Source organism: Hibiscus syriacus, unplaced genomic scaffold (genome assembly GCF_006381635.1).
Source record: "Hibiscus syriacus cultivar Baekdansim isolate YM2019G1 unplaced genomic scaffold, ASM638163v2 tig00017404_pilon, whole genome shotgun sequence".
Classification (NCBI taxonomy): domain Eukaryota; kingdom Viridiplantae; phylum Streptophyta; class Magnoliopsida; order Malvales; family Malvaceae; genus Hibiscus; species Hibiscus syriacus.
In genome coordinates, this window is record NW_024062406.1 from 68,638 (window position 1) to 83,221 (window position 14,584).

At 33.6% G+C, this 14,584-nt stretch overlaps 1 protein-coding gene across 1 annotated transcript; it reads right to left on the reverse strand.

Moving 5' to 3' along the window:
* Nucleotides 1-6,742: 6,742 nt before the first annotated feature.
* Nucleotides 6,743-9,663, reverse strand: LOC120208747 (protein DETOXIFICATION 40-like). Its single transcript, XM_039207938.1, has 7 exons — nt 9,138-9,663; nt 8,397-9,028; nt 8,123-8,179; nt 7,755-7,993; nt 7,564-7,682; nt 7,404-7,490; nt 6,743-7,318 (listed from the first exon to the last, which is right to left on the reverse strand). Exons 1-7 carry the CDS (start codon nt 9,495-9,497, stop codon nt 7,253-7,255), a joined length of 1,560 nt encoding a protein of 519 aa, XP_039063869.1. The 5' UTR covers nt 9,498-9,663; the 3' UTR covers nt 6,743-7,252.
* Between the last annotated feature and the right edge of the window lie 4,921 nt (nt 9,664-14,584).

A 14,584-nucleotide genomic window follows, 5' to 3' on the forward strand; every position in this document is an offset into this window, starting at 1 on the left:
TCGACATAAAAAATCCTAAAACATGTGTACTATGTAGAAGCATTCAAATTTAAATCATACAACACACAACACGTGGCAGCGGATAACAACAAATAATTTAAACTATCGTAACAACCAGAACAATGCATGATAATCACAACCAATTTAGACAGGGGTAAATTAGTCATTTTGCATAACCAAATATTTCAAAATTAAAATACCAAATTAAGTTTACTAAAATTCAATGCTAATCATTAATTACTCATGTGAAAATTCCTATATTTATCGGACATCAAACAGGGACCTTGTAACATCCCAAAATAGGGTATGATAGTTTGGGTCGATAGTTAGGTCGACTTCTAGATTTTCACAAAAATGATAATCTGGTATTTTTGACGTAATAAATAATTTTGAAAGTGGTTTAATATGTTTAAATGGTTCGGAGTTATTAATTTCTATTTTTGGAAATTAATAATTTAATTGTAATAGGTGACTAAATTGAATAATTTTAAAGTTTTGATTTTAGTGACTAAAATGTAAAGATCACAAAATCAAAAATATATGAAGCCTATTTTACCAAGGTTTATGGTTAACGTTTTCCCTCCTAAGTTAATTGTGTCTTAATTCTTCCTTTTTGCTCAAATTCCATCTAGATTCATTTTCTAATCTTTTCTAATTTTCATTTTGGTTTTATGATTAACCGTTCATTTCTTTTTTCACAATTTTCTATCGTATCTCTTTTCTATCAAAATTCTTTCAAGCTTTCTCTCATGGTTGAAACCTTTTTCATTCTTTTTCAATTCTTTTGTTATTGATTATCTATATCTTTCATTTTAATTCTCTTTTCAAAGACAAGATTGTTCATCTTCTTTTTCTTTTGTTTTTGTTTAATCCTCTTTTGTGAATGTCATTGATGATCATTCTTTTCCTTTATTCTCTTTTCCAACAAGGTAATGATTCTTCCTTGGTTCTTTTTATTGCTTCAACGATTAATGATCTATGTGATTGATGTGTTTGATTTATCAATCTTTTCTAAAGAGGATTTATGGATTTAAAGATGATTTTCGGAGATAATTAAAGAGCTATTTTTCTTGAGTTGATTTTGAGGTTTTATTGACATAATTGATATGTTTTTGGAGAGATTAAAATCATATTAAACCAATTTTTCATTTGATTATGGTTTGGATATCGATTTCTTAAAAACAAGTGAGATTTTGGTTTTTTTTTTGGAAATCTTGGAATTGATTGTGGTTATCGCTGATTTGGACGGTTTAAGTAGTTATTATGAGTTAATTTTAGTTGTTCTTTATTACTTTAGGTGAGGAAAAGTGGTGTTAAGGTGTTAGGAAGCTTTGGTTACAATATCGGTAAGTTATTCGGTTGTTTCGATGTTTTTCACTCTATTTTGGTAGCATAATTTTTTGTTCTATTTTGAGTGTCTTTTTTATGTGTTAACTTGCTTTTCAAGGTGTTTGATAAATTGGTTGTTGAGGGAAAATAGTGCTTAGTGTGTTGTTGATCGTTTTTCTTAGCGGACAACAAAGGTGAGCGAATTTCATTCTTTGTGCATGGACTTGTTCAAAGGTGAAGGGAGGTGTACTGTAAATTGAATCTTAATCTAGAACTCAAATATTGATAAATCTATATTTGTGCATTTATTGAATTTGTGATGTGACATAAATTGTGAATGTGATATGTGATGTAATATCCTAAATTTTATCTAGTGACTAAAATATAAGTTTTAAAAGTTTGGTGACTAAAGTGTAAACTTTAAAAAGTTTAGGGATTAAAAATGTAATTTTTAAAAGTTGTATATTTTAGCCCGTAAATGAATAGTTTGGCCTAAAATAAGGATTTTCGTGTGAATCAAATTTTCGGTACGTGATTTGTGTTAAAAGCTATAAAGTAATAAAATTCGATATTGAAATCGGATAATGGAAGTGGGAACGAATTACTATGGATTTCGTGACAGGCTTACCTTTGACACCCAGTAAGAAAGACTCGATCCGGGTGATTATGGATAGATTAACTAAAGCATCATACTTTATTCCAGTTCGAGAAGATTACTCGATGGATAAGTATACTAAATTATATATCAATGAGATAGTACGACTTCATGAAGTACATGTCTCAATAGTTTCTGATAGAGACTCGAGATTTACTTCGAGATTTTGGAAGTCTCTACATGAAGAATTGAGAACTTGACTGAACTTCAGCACAGCTTATCATCCTCAGACAGATGGTCAATCTGAGCAAACCATCCAGATACTTGAAGAGATGTTAAGGGATTGTGTTATTGATTTCAAAGGATCATGGGAAAAGTATTTACCTTTAGCAGAGTTTTCTTATAATAACAATTATCATTCGAGTATCAAGATGGCTCCTTTTGAAACATTGTATGGAAGGAAATGTCGTATGCCATTGAATTGGTTTAAACTAAAGAATCGAGACATAATTGGTTTAGATCTTATCAAAGAGATGGAACATAAAGTGAAAGTAATTCAAGACAATCTCAAGATAGTTGTGGATAGACAAAAATCGTATGCTGATCTTAAAAGAAAATAGATTGAATTTCAAGAAGGTGATAAGGTATTTCTTAAAGTATCACCTTGGAAGAAAGTTCTGAGATTTGCGCGCAAAGGGAAGTTGAGTTCAAGATTCATTGGCCCATACAAGATCATAAAGAGAGTTGGTTCGGTGGCTTATCAATTTGCATTACCTCCGGAAATGGACAAGATTCATAACTTGTTTCATGTATCGATGCTTTGGAAGTATCGATCGGATCTTTCGCATGTAATTACACTAGAGGAAATTGAGATTCAACCAGATCTATCATATGAAGAGGAACCAATTAAAATTTTAGCTCATGGAGTCAAAGAATTGAGGAACAAGACGATTCCACTGGTGAAAGTTCTATGGCGGAACCATAAAGTTGAGGAAGCAACATGGGAACAAGAAGAGGACATGAAAAAATAGTTTCCTCGTCTATTTACTTTAGGTATTTAGATATGTATGGAAAATTCGAGGACAAATTTTCTTTAAAGGGTGAGGAATTGTAATACACCAAATTTTGTCTAGTGACTAAAAGTAAGTTTTGAAATTTAGTGACTAAAGTGTAAACTTTAAAAAGTTTAGTGACCAAAAATATAATTTTAAAAAATTATATATTTTAGCCTGTAAATGAACCATTTTGCCTAAAACAAGGCTTTTCATGTGAATCAGATTTTCGGTACGAGATTTGTATTAAATGCTATAAAGCAATAAAGTTCGGTATTGAAATTAGATAATCAGATTGAACCTGAATTTTATGAAAATTTGAAGGATGTTAGAAAATGTTTGGAAATATTATTTCCTTATTTTATATCAAAGAAATTTGGCTCAAAACAGTGTGATTTTTCAGATTTGGTTGAACAGTGGAAATTTAGTGACTAAAATTCAATTTTCAAAAATTTCATGGACAAAGTGAAAAGTCAAAGTCAAGTTTGTTCATCTTTGACCAAGGAATATTTTAATGGAAGATAATACAATAACATTTGGTAATTTTCAAGTTTCATGAATGGTATTTTTGTAATTTCTCATTAATTGCATATTAAATTCAATTATATTATATAAATGTCAAGTGTTAAGGATATTATAGACTAGAATAATCAAGGGGAAACAACATTTTCAACTCTTTTTCTCTTTAAGGCCGAAACAACCAAGCACCAAGATCACGATAAATCTAACGATCCGAGCGATCCGAAAGAAAAAGGAAAAGCACGTGATTAGGAATATCGCATAAAAGGTTCGGTAGTGAGAAAGGTGAGTGTAATTTATTTATTTAATTATTATAATTGAGGAAGACTTGCGATAAGTCAATCTCATTTTATTTTTTCCATTATGATTTATAAATTTAGTTATGGAATATTTCCAACATATTTTATAACAGTTTTATGAAAAATTTAGGGTATGAACTGCTCAAGCATGATACTCATGGTGGTGAATTTTAAAATGTTTACGATTATTAGACGTTGATTAATCAATGATTTTTATTATGATACATAAGCTCATTGTATGTTGCATTGAGAGTCGTATGTACATTTGGCATGTCATTAGTTGAGTACTTTTGAGGTTATGATTGCACTGAAGTGCATCATATCTCAGTTTCCGTTCAACTATCATGTACCCTATGATCAGCACCGTTGGTGCATAGGTTATGATTGCATTGAAGTGCATCATATCTCAGTTTCAGTTATGATTCGGCAACGTGTTGTGCCTAATGCACACCTTATACTCACGTACCTGGTGTTCTCATACATATGCATTGGGCTATGGTAAAAATGAGTATGAAAGTTCTAATAACTTCCAGTTGACAGAAAACATGATATGATTATTTTATCAGATATTGTTTATCAGGATTTTCTTGAGATCATGAACTAAGATGAATTTCAAGTTCCAATGAAGAAAATTGACTTGGATGAGTTGGTTTGTCAGTTTAATGTTTTATTTAAATTATTTTATTTATGTTTATGATATTTTTATGTTTATCTCACCTTAGTTTATTACTGCCTCACTAAGTTATACTTAGTGCGTGAAGATTTTTATGTATAGGTTCTGATATAGATAAGAACGAGCAGTAAGGAGCCTCCTTAGCATTTTTTTTGGAAGTCACATCTATCATCAGTATCAGTAAGACATCTACGATGTTACTTTTGATTTTTAGTGGCATTTATTTTCGGATTTGCTTCTAAATGGTCTATAATAGTAAACTAGGACCATTTTATTTTGCCGAATTTAGTTTTATCAATATTTATGCGTGAGTTTTATATTATGTTTTTAAATGACTTACGAAATTGCACTAAACGGTCTAATCACTGTTTGACAAACACATTTATTTTCTACGACAAAGTATTAATTTAAATTTAGGAGATTCAGAAAATAGCTTTAAAGTTAAAATATGAGCGTTATAAAATAAAACAAAATTTTAGGTAATTCAATTCAAAGAATATTTACTAAGTTAATGTAATATCTTTAGCTCGTATTTTGAGATGTATACAGTGTTACATTTATGGTATCACCAATATACATTCCATCGTTGGTAGGATGACTTGCAAAAAAGAAATTCCTTATTGATAGAATAGAATGTGACAATAAACACTCCATTCACATTTTTCAATTAATATTTTTGCTTGTCGATGGCACTCACGAGTCATGCCGGTGGAAATTTGGATTGGCTACCTTTGACTTTCGTACTTTTCTTTCAGTCTCAGGCCCAACTCAGCCAATACAACACCGAAATTTTGTCTCAGAGTTTTACTCCCATATATGGTGTGCTCTCAAAAGTCAAATCTCATCAATAACTGGACCATATGCTCCAGCTTAAACCAGATATTCACCCACGTACTTCATTTCGTATCCTTTCTTATACATGCAATTATGATCATGATAAGATTCGTTAATGTGATTATTAAATTTCATATAAATAATCGGAATGACCATATGTTAAACTTGATCTTAGCTTGATTTACGAGAATATGGTAATTATATTTACAAGCGGGAAGCATAATAGTTCTAATGAGGTCGAAATGGCATTGGATTCTATAATAAAGTAGTGGCATGGTGTTTTCTGAGCAGAGCAGATCAGTTTTCACACACGATAAGGCCAGCTAATTAAAAACATGTATCTCTCCATTATGATTGTTATTATTTTATGTTAAGTGAAATTAATATCGCTTCACATGTACAGCTTCACTACCATATGACTTCTTCAGTAGCTTTGAGACATAATCCCCACTATAAATATTGCTTCTTTAACTCTCCTGATAGTAGAACCTTTTCCCCCCCGAGAAACAAAACAAAGAAAAAACGGGGATTCTGAAGAGATCAAATGGGTACTCAAAGGTGGATAAAGAAGACCCAGAGGAGTTAATTCATCGACGAGCTCAGTTCTTGATCTACAAAATGATGGAGCAAGCAGAGTGTAGAAGAAAACCGTCGCTCATACGAATCAGATTGTGTAGGCTAAAGGTGAAGATTGGGAGGAGAATGAAGAAGCTAAGGAAGAGTGCGTTGGTTAGTATTTCGGCAGCAAGAATCGGTGTTTACAAGCAGGTTATGTATCAGATGAAGACATGGCGACGCTTGTTTAACCTTGGCAGCCATCATGGCATCATTGTTCACTTAAAAAACATACGTTGCTATTAGATATAAATTATCTCTTTGCTTTTTGTTGGAATATAAGCATGATTTGTGTTTTCTTCTTTTTGCAATAGCAAGTTTTTTATTCATTGTTCTCATTTTCCTTTCATATATTGCCATTTCCAGCACTTATGTTTAGCTTGCAGGTTAATTTGTACCTTGTTGATTTCTTTTTGAACTCCCAAGGAAGGTGAGGGTTATGAGATTGTGGTCCTCAATCCAGCTAGGTGCATAGAAATCATAAAGATGGAAGCGCAATTAGCTGAGATTTGAGACAGTCTACTCACATGGGTTTCAACTTTCAGCATTTTTCTTATTTACTGAAACGTTGGCCATAAAGCCAGCAAGCACATTCAACTATTGGTGCCTGTGAGTGTTCCATAGATCTAAAAACCAGACAATTTCACGTATTTTCCCATCATGCTTGATTTTTTGACAAGAATTCACATGCTGAAATCCAGCTTTGTCGTTATTACAGCACTTAACATTCCACTAGATTTTTTCCAATTTGAAATTTGTTTATATATGCAAAGACAGGCCCAAAATTGTGTTATAAGATGCTTGAGCTTATTCTAGTTTATGGGTCAGAAGTTAAATAACCTGGAGCTTGCTTAATAAGCAGAAAAAGCTTGGTTCAAAAGCTATATACGGATTAGTATTTGGGCTAATCTCTCGGCTTAGTGACTTGGATTTCCAAAGGCCGAACTGGAAAAGTTTTAATCCGAATCCAACTGGGCAGTGAGCATGGCTTTCCTCGGATTGTTTTGAAACGCATTATGCATCCAAATTCCAAATAGCAGGAAGAACTTCATACTTTAAAACAGATCATGGCACGTGCTTTATTTTACTTTATTTCAAGGCTAATCTTGCGCATGAAAGAATAATTCACAACTGCTAGTAGCCGGTAAGCAAACCATTTGATGATGGTACGAGCCCAATGTCTCGGTAGGTGTAGCAGCATTCATCGGGTCGTTCAGATTGTGGGAGCTTTACTGGTTGCCATCAATAGCTTTAGTTTGGTGGACTTATCGTAAGTGGTGGACAATCAATTCGATGCGTTTCATTTACCAGCAAAGCTTAATGATACCTTCAACAATCAGTTCTTAAGAAGAGGCTTGCTCTTGTCTTCCCATATGTCCAGCCGCCTTCTGGTAATCTCCACCTGAATTTTCGGTTGGTGGTTTATCAATTCCGAGGACATAAACTTTAAACAAATTTAGAGGGTCGGATGTTTCGAAGGGACTTGCCTCTTTGTTCCAATCTGTTGTGAATGTCACCCACAATAAAATGAGGGTTTGCATCAATGTTCCTCCAATCATCCCGGACCATATTCCCTGCTCAAAGATAGGGAAAAAGAGTATTTATTTACCAATATATTATAATGGAACCGAATGCCTCGAACTTTACCTTTGCACCGAGGTTGTACTTAAAGCCGAGGACACAGCCCAATGGAATCCCAACAACATAATAGCATCCCACGTTTACATAGGCTACAAATGCTTGCCATCCACATCCAACAGCCACCCCTGCATGAATCAGATTTCGATTCATTTTTACAAACTTGGGACCTCTAACCTGGTGGCTGAAAATTTTCTTACCAGACAAGACTGGTTGAATCCCGTTAAGAATAAGAGTGACGGCCAAGAATGGGCATAGCTTCGAGACTGCATTCGCCACGGTGTCTCCCTCAGTAAATGCGTAGCTTATAACGTCTCGTAGAGCTAAAACAATGATAGCTTCCGCAACAGCAATGATGAAGGAAATCAAAGTCACAACGGCAACCGTGAATGCTGCCGACTTGGGATGTTCCGCTCCCAACTCGTTGCTGACCCTAACACTGTTTTAACCGAAAGAGAAACAATCGCAGGATTTGATCTTAAATCATTTGACTGAAATCAAAGGGAGTACTTTATTTTGGGTGCTTTTGTTAGTGAAATTGAATAATGAAATTTTAAAAGTGACGAACCTTGCAGCTGCATTGAACCCAACTGAAATCATGAACATCAAACCAGATATAGACATGCTGCACCCATAGCAAATGATCAAAGTAAACCTATAAAGCATTCAAATCTAGAAAGAGATAGCAAAAGTGAAAAGAAAAGTTTAATCTGCGTTTCACGACGTAATCAATTTCATGGAATTTAGCAGCAGCATGGTATCTAAAGTTTAAAGCAAAAGTGAATTTTTTAGACGATAAAGAATAATAGGATGAGCGCTTTAAATTATCACACGCGTATTACCAAATTGAAAGGGAGTCCAATGCAAGCTCGGGATTATCCAGCAGACCGGCGATCAAAACAAGTATCTGGAAGTACCAAGTCTCCAAGCACAGCATAACGGCCGAAGCAGCCGATAGTTTCAAGAAATCCCAAAGCCCAGAAAAGGCCTGCAAACTCAACCCGGACCATGTAAGCTTACACTTGTCACTCATCTTAATGTACACCGCCTGGGCCACCACTATGATCCACCACGATAAGCTGAGCACCAGAGATGCACCTATCAAACCCAGACCAATCTTGTATACTGCCAACCAACTTAGCAGAAGGTGCACCAGAAGCGTGGCAGCTGATATGAATGCACTCGGATTCACAATGCTTTGTGATTGAAGAAACTTTTGTATTGGGAAGTTCACAGCGTAAGCAAAGATTTGTGGGATCAAACCATAGACAAAAACAGCAGCAGCAGATGCAACTTCCGGCGGTTCGCCTAGTAGGATCAAGATTGGCTTGGAAAACACATAGGCCAACATCAGTGGGATCCCTGTTAAAGTAAGGACAATGGTTGATCTCTGAAGATAAACCCCTAACATGCCGTATCTAAGCGCCCCATAAGCTTGTCCGCATAGAGTCTCCACTGCACTCCCCATTCCTAGCTGCAAAACGTTAGTTACCCTAGCCTAATTAGATAAATAAACTTATAAAGTGATCGATGAATGTCTCGAATATTAAAAAGAATCAAGTATGTTAAATGTCAGTAAGTACCATGAGGCCATAAGCAAGGAGTTGGATGCCGCTGTTGCCAAGAGAGGCAGCGGCGAGCTCAAGATTGCCTAGATGACCACAAAAGACACGAGTGGATAAGGACATGGCGTTATTGATTAAATAAACAAAGACCGCCGGTGCCGCTAGGCGGAAAAGGAGCTCCATTTCAATCAACAAGGCCAATCGGAGACGCCTGAAGAAAGGCAGCTCGGTGTCTGACAAAACATTCTCGAGCCTAGAGTCCACTTCATGGCCATGACCAATTCCAGATGAGTCGTGTGAGGGTGGCTGCTGCCGATCATCATCATCAGGCAAGGAGTTATTCAAGATTGGGAGATTCAGCTCCTGTTGGGAATCCATTGTTTTTCCTAGCAGTTCCAGGCTATGGTTGATTGTATTCAGAGAAATTATTGATTGATCTTAAAGGAAATGGTACGGAATTAGAGATAATTGTTGTCGATATTCATAGAAGGTTTTATCTGTGCATTTAGGTGATGGATAATCGATGCCACTTGCCATCGTCAGGATTCTTTCTCAATCGATTTATGGCTGAATGAATGAATATTAATGAGATTAGAATACTTCCGAAAAAACTATGCCATTTTCTTCCACCACCATGTTACTACTATACATTAAATGGCTGATTGGTACGTTTTTTTAAATTAAAACTTAAATATGTAAAAATATTATTAATTACCATTACTTTTACCATTTAACTTACTTTTTGTAATTTAATTTTATTGATTGAGTAGCTTTAATTATTAAAAAAATGTTTTTTATTTGAGATTTTGAATTTAAATAATTATGTATATGAAGTGTGTAATTATTAATTAACAAGGTAATTAGCGTTTGTTTCTCTCTCTCTCTCATTATCACGTATAAATAGTAAACGTTTCTTTTTAGTCCACAAAGTCCATTTTTATTGATAAAGAGATAGACCACGAAATGATGTCAAATTATTGTAGTCCTAGTTACTATCACAATTATTCATATATAAATATTTAATATAAAATTATTTATCAGAATCAACCAACTTAAGTAATTATTTACCACGAAATGATGTCAAATTATTGTAGTCCTAGCTTTTTTTAATGATTTATATATTTACAATTTTCCATATTTCCATATTTTTCAGTTTTATAATTTTTAATAATGGATATATATATATTATATATATATATATATATATACTAATATGAGAAAAATAAAACTAATATGTAAACCTTCAAATTAGACATCCTACAAAAGACCAAAACAAAATAAGGATAAGTCGGAGTAAAATATCATTTTCGTTGAAAATGAATTTTAAAAGATGAAAAATAAAATTTGGTGATAAATATAAACTATATTATAAGCTTTGGTAAAATATAAAACGCACTACATAAATGTTGACTTTGTACGATTATATATATGATTCTGATTTGATTCATTTTTATCAACCACTAATATAATTATTGACATAATATTATTTTATCGTATATATTATTTGTACAAGTAATTATAACTACATAAATTATATTAATGTGTCGTTCCTTAAAATTCCCGTTACTATGATAATGAAAGCAAAAGTAATGTCAGTGTCACGTACCCCCCTTAATTGGAATCAATTATTTAGCTTAAAAATAATGAGTGTTGTGGCTTTAGGCGAAGTCCACAAACCAAATTACCAAAACGGTTGAGCTTTATTTATTACTATATTATAGGCAACTCTACGACATAGTTGCGGGCTTTATTATAGAATAAAAATTTAAATTATATTTTTTTAATTTTATTAGATTTCATTTTTAAATTATTTGTTATAAATATTAGATCTTATTAATAAATTCTTCAAATTTTGATATTTTTCGTTGGTACTCATCACGTCGTTATAAGTAAAAGGTTTAATACTAATATTAGTGTTCAAATTATATTGTTTTTTCACAATATGTTTCTAAACTATTTTTTTACTCATCTAAGTGTCTAATGTTACAAATGTTACCATTTCAGGTGTCTTGACACGTGTCACAATCTTAAAATTTTAAAATTTTATTTTCTAAAAAAAACCATCTCGTATGCATGTCCCACCCATTTTCCTCCCCTTCCTTGCAGTGTTCGTGATTTCATTTTTTTCATGGCCAAACAACCAAAGTTCAAATGACCGACCAAATGGTCAAGGGTGGCCGATTTCCATAGTCGGAGAAAACAGTTAATTACCATGATCGATCAAAGGGATTTAAGAGATTGAGTATTTTGGATTTTAGGGATAAGAGATTTGGAAATTTTAGGTTTTGAGTTGATAACAAGAGTTATGACCAATCAGTGGGTGGTCAGAGACGTATGGGTGGCCGGTCACCGACGGATATGTTGTGACACCCAAATCCAGTTAGACTAGAAGATCCATGTATTACAATGTTACATGGGACTACCAAAATAGTGAACCAAATTTTTCTTAAAAATTCTTGTAAATATCTGAAATTTAGACATTCATAATGTAATATAAAAACATGATAATAAATTGGGTTTACAAATAATGGGGAGCTCCCAAAATACATCCACAAAATAATACAAAATATTGGGTTTCAAAAGAGTTACGACTAAATACATAACAAGGTCTATCTAAAGATGATTCAAGACATACTCTGAGAGGTCTCTTGAAACATGCTCTGCTTCACTGGAATATCTTATGATGATAACTCCCCACAATCTGCCACTAAGAACCTACACATGGAAACAAATTCCGAACAGTAGCTTACGAGCTCAGTGCCTCACTAAAAATTGTACTATATTATATGCATTCACTACATGAAATGGCAAGTGGAACAAGTCTAAGTATACAACTACTGGACTGCTAATATGAGGTTTGTATCATGGTGCGGCTGAGGGATTCTGTATCTCGAAGCTCACGCATCCCTCTAGCACTGCCAAAGCACCATCGGGTACTCCTAGGTGAGATCTGGAATTTTACATCGGAACGTACACCCACCGACTTACTCTGTAACATCCCAAAAGTCGGGTCAATGACCAAAATAGAATTTTTGGTAATTTAGTGACCAGTCTCAGAAGAGATTGAAAGTTTAGGGATTTAAATGAAAAGTATTGATGTTGGATTTAAATAACAAAGCTTGAAGTAACAAGGGTATTATGGTCATTTTTCAGGAAAGATTTTTATTTCCCTTTATAAAGGGTAATAAGCACATGGGAATGAGATAATTTCTCCAGAGCATTCTTCAGTCTTCTTCTTCTTCCTTCCGTATCTCCAAGCTCAAATGTGAGTTTCTTTGCTTGTGGATTAATTATTGATGTTAAGGTTGGGTATGATCGTTAGAGGATAATTAAGCTTAAGAAAAGCTTAATTTGTTCTAAAACAACAAGATGAAAGATATAGAAGAGATTAAAGAAAATGAGTGTTTAAGTGAATTTTTGAAATAGAAGGAGTTAATAGATTTTGAAGTTGAATTTGACTTGTCAAGGGTTAAATTAAGATATGTGAAGTGATAGAATGAGTTTTAAAACATGTTGAAAATCTGGTATGATTCTTGAAGTTAATGAAGAGGAGAGGATATTAAGGTTAAAGAAGAGATAAATGAATATAAATGAGTTTAAACATGTATATGCAAGTTAAGAATAAGAAAGGGGATGATATATAAAGTAATTAAGCTTAAAAGAGTGGCTTTTCAGGTATAAATTGGAATTCTGGGCTATGTGCATCGATGCACATTCAATGTGCACCAATGCATCAAGGGTAAATCCCAGAAATTGTTCAAGGTGTATCGATGCACCTGAAGTGCATCGATGCACTCTTCTAAAATACGAACATCGAATGCCATCAGTGCATCGATGTAGAAGTAGTGCATCGATGCACCCCCTTAAATGTAAACATCGAATAGGATTTATGCATCGATGCAGGGTGTGGTGCATCGATGCATACCTTCATTAAAATATGAAAATGACTCTTCTTTTAGCCCAAGAAATGATAGTTTAGAATATATTAATATACTGATTAGTATCAATAAATTACTATGTAGATTCAGAGCCTAAACAAGTTCCGAAACTTGGAAAATAAGATCGATCAAGGAAAAGATAACAGATCGGTATTGACTAGTAAGACCAGGTGAGTACATGATATTAAGTGTACATGATGTTTATGGAATTAAGACTTGCGATGAGTCTAATTCCGATAATAGATGACATGAGTACAATAATATAAGTATAGTATGATATAATGTTTAAGAGTACCTGAGAATGATCCTGTAATACTATGGTGCTAGAAGTATATGAGTAAATGCATAGGTTTAATTGTCGAATGTATATTTGTATGTGAACCTTGTGAATGCATGTATGTGTGATAATAGGTTATATGATCATAATAGATAATATATATGATAAAAATAATTGTGAAAGTGATATGACTCATATGTGTTTCTATGAGAACGTTACACGATATGCTATGTATGTTATATGAGTGATGTGAATATATGTTATGAGATAAGAATCATAATTATGAGCTATGTGAAAAAAAGAGAATACAAGTACAAGTGGAAAGTTATGTGATACGTGAATGTGAATTTCATGGAAAAATGCTACGTGAAAGTAAACTACGTGACTATGTGATATGAATATGTGAATGTGTAATGAGGTAAAAGATAATGCCCATGTCATGTGTTATGAGAGTTATAGGTATAGTTGGCATGCCAAGAGTCGAGGGTCTACGCGGTCCTTTGGGACATAGGGGTCCTTTGGGACATATGTGTTATATAAATGGTCCTTCGGGACATCTACGTGGTCATTCAGGACAAATTCTACGCTCCCCTAGTGGGAATTATACGAGCTGTGGTGACAGCATAGTGCACAACCTCTATGTACTCACATACCTTAAGTTCTCAGTAGTGTGCATGGGCTAACCAAAAAGATAACGATAAAATGTGAGTTGCAATGAGAAATGTGTTACATGTTTTATATGATGATATATGTGAATGTGTGTATATGTTACAGGAAAGAATGTGTGTTATGGGTTATGGCATTTGTTATGGGATGTACATGAATATATGTTAAGGTATATATATGAATGAATATCAAGGACTCATATGATGATGTAAGAACATGTTATAAGATATAGAATATGCAAATAAGAGATCATATGAACAAGAGATAAGAGATAGAAAGGATAATCATATAAGAGTATGAGAAAATATAAATGGTGACATGCATGTGTGTATGTAATTGTTACATGAAAAAGTATGTATATCAATATGACGTTGTATTACATGATATGTACATGCATTTGATAATTTACATATGTATTTATATGTCTCACTAAGTGTATGACTTAGCGTGTGAGTGTTTCACACATAGGTTCAGGAAAGCAGGAAGAGAAGCTAAGAGGAGCAAGACAGGTTAGTTTCTCCTTACCGAAGGTCAGATCAGAACCTAAATGAATAACATGTATTTTGTTATATATAGAATTTAGT

Excerpts from the sequence above, each read along its gene's own strand:
- LOC120208747 (XM_039207938.1), bottom strand. The coding sequence starts at position 9,497 with ATGGATTCCCAACAGGAGCTGAATCTCCCAATCTTGAATAACTCCTTG. Across the intron at positions 9,029-9,137 it reads TCCTTGCTTATGGCCTCATG|CTAGGAATGGGGAGTGCAGT; the intron begins GTACTTACTGAC and ends AACGTTTTGCAG. Across the intron at positions 7,994-8,122 it reads GGGTTCAATGCAGCTGCAAG|TGTTAGGGTCAGCAACGAGT; the intron begins GTTCGTCACTTT and ends CGGTTAAAACAG.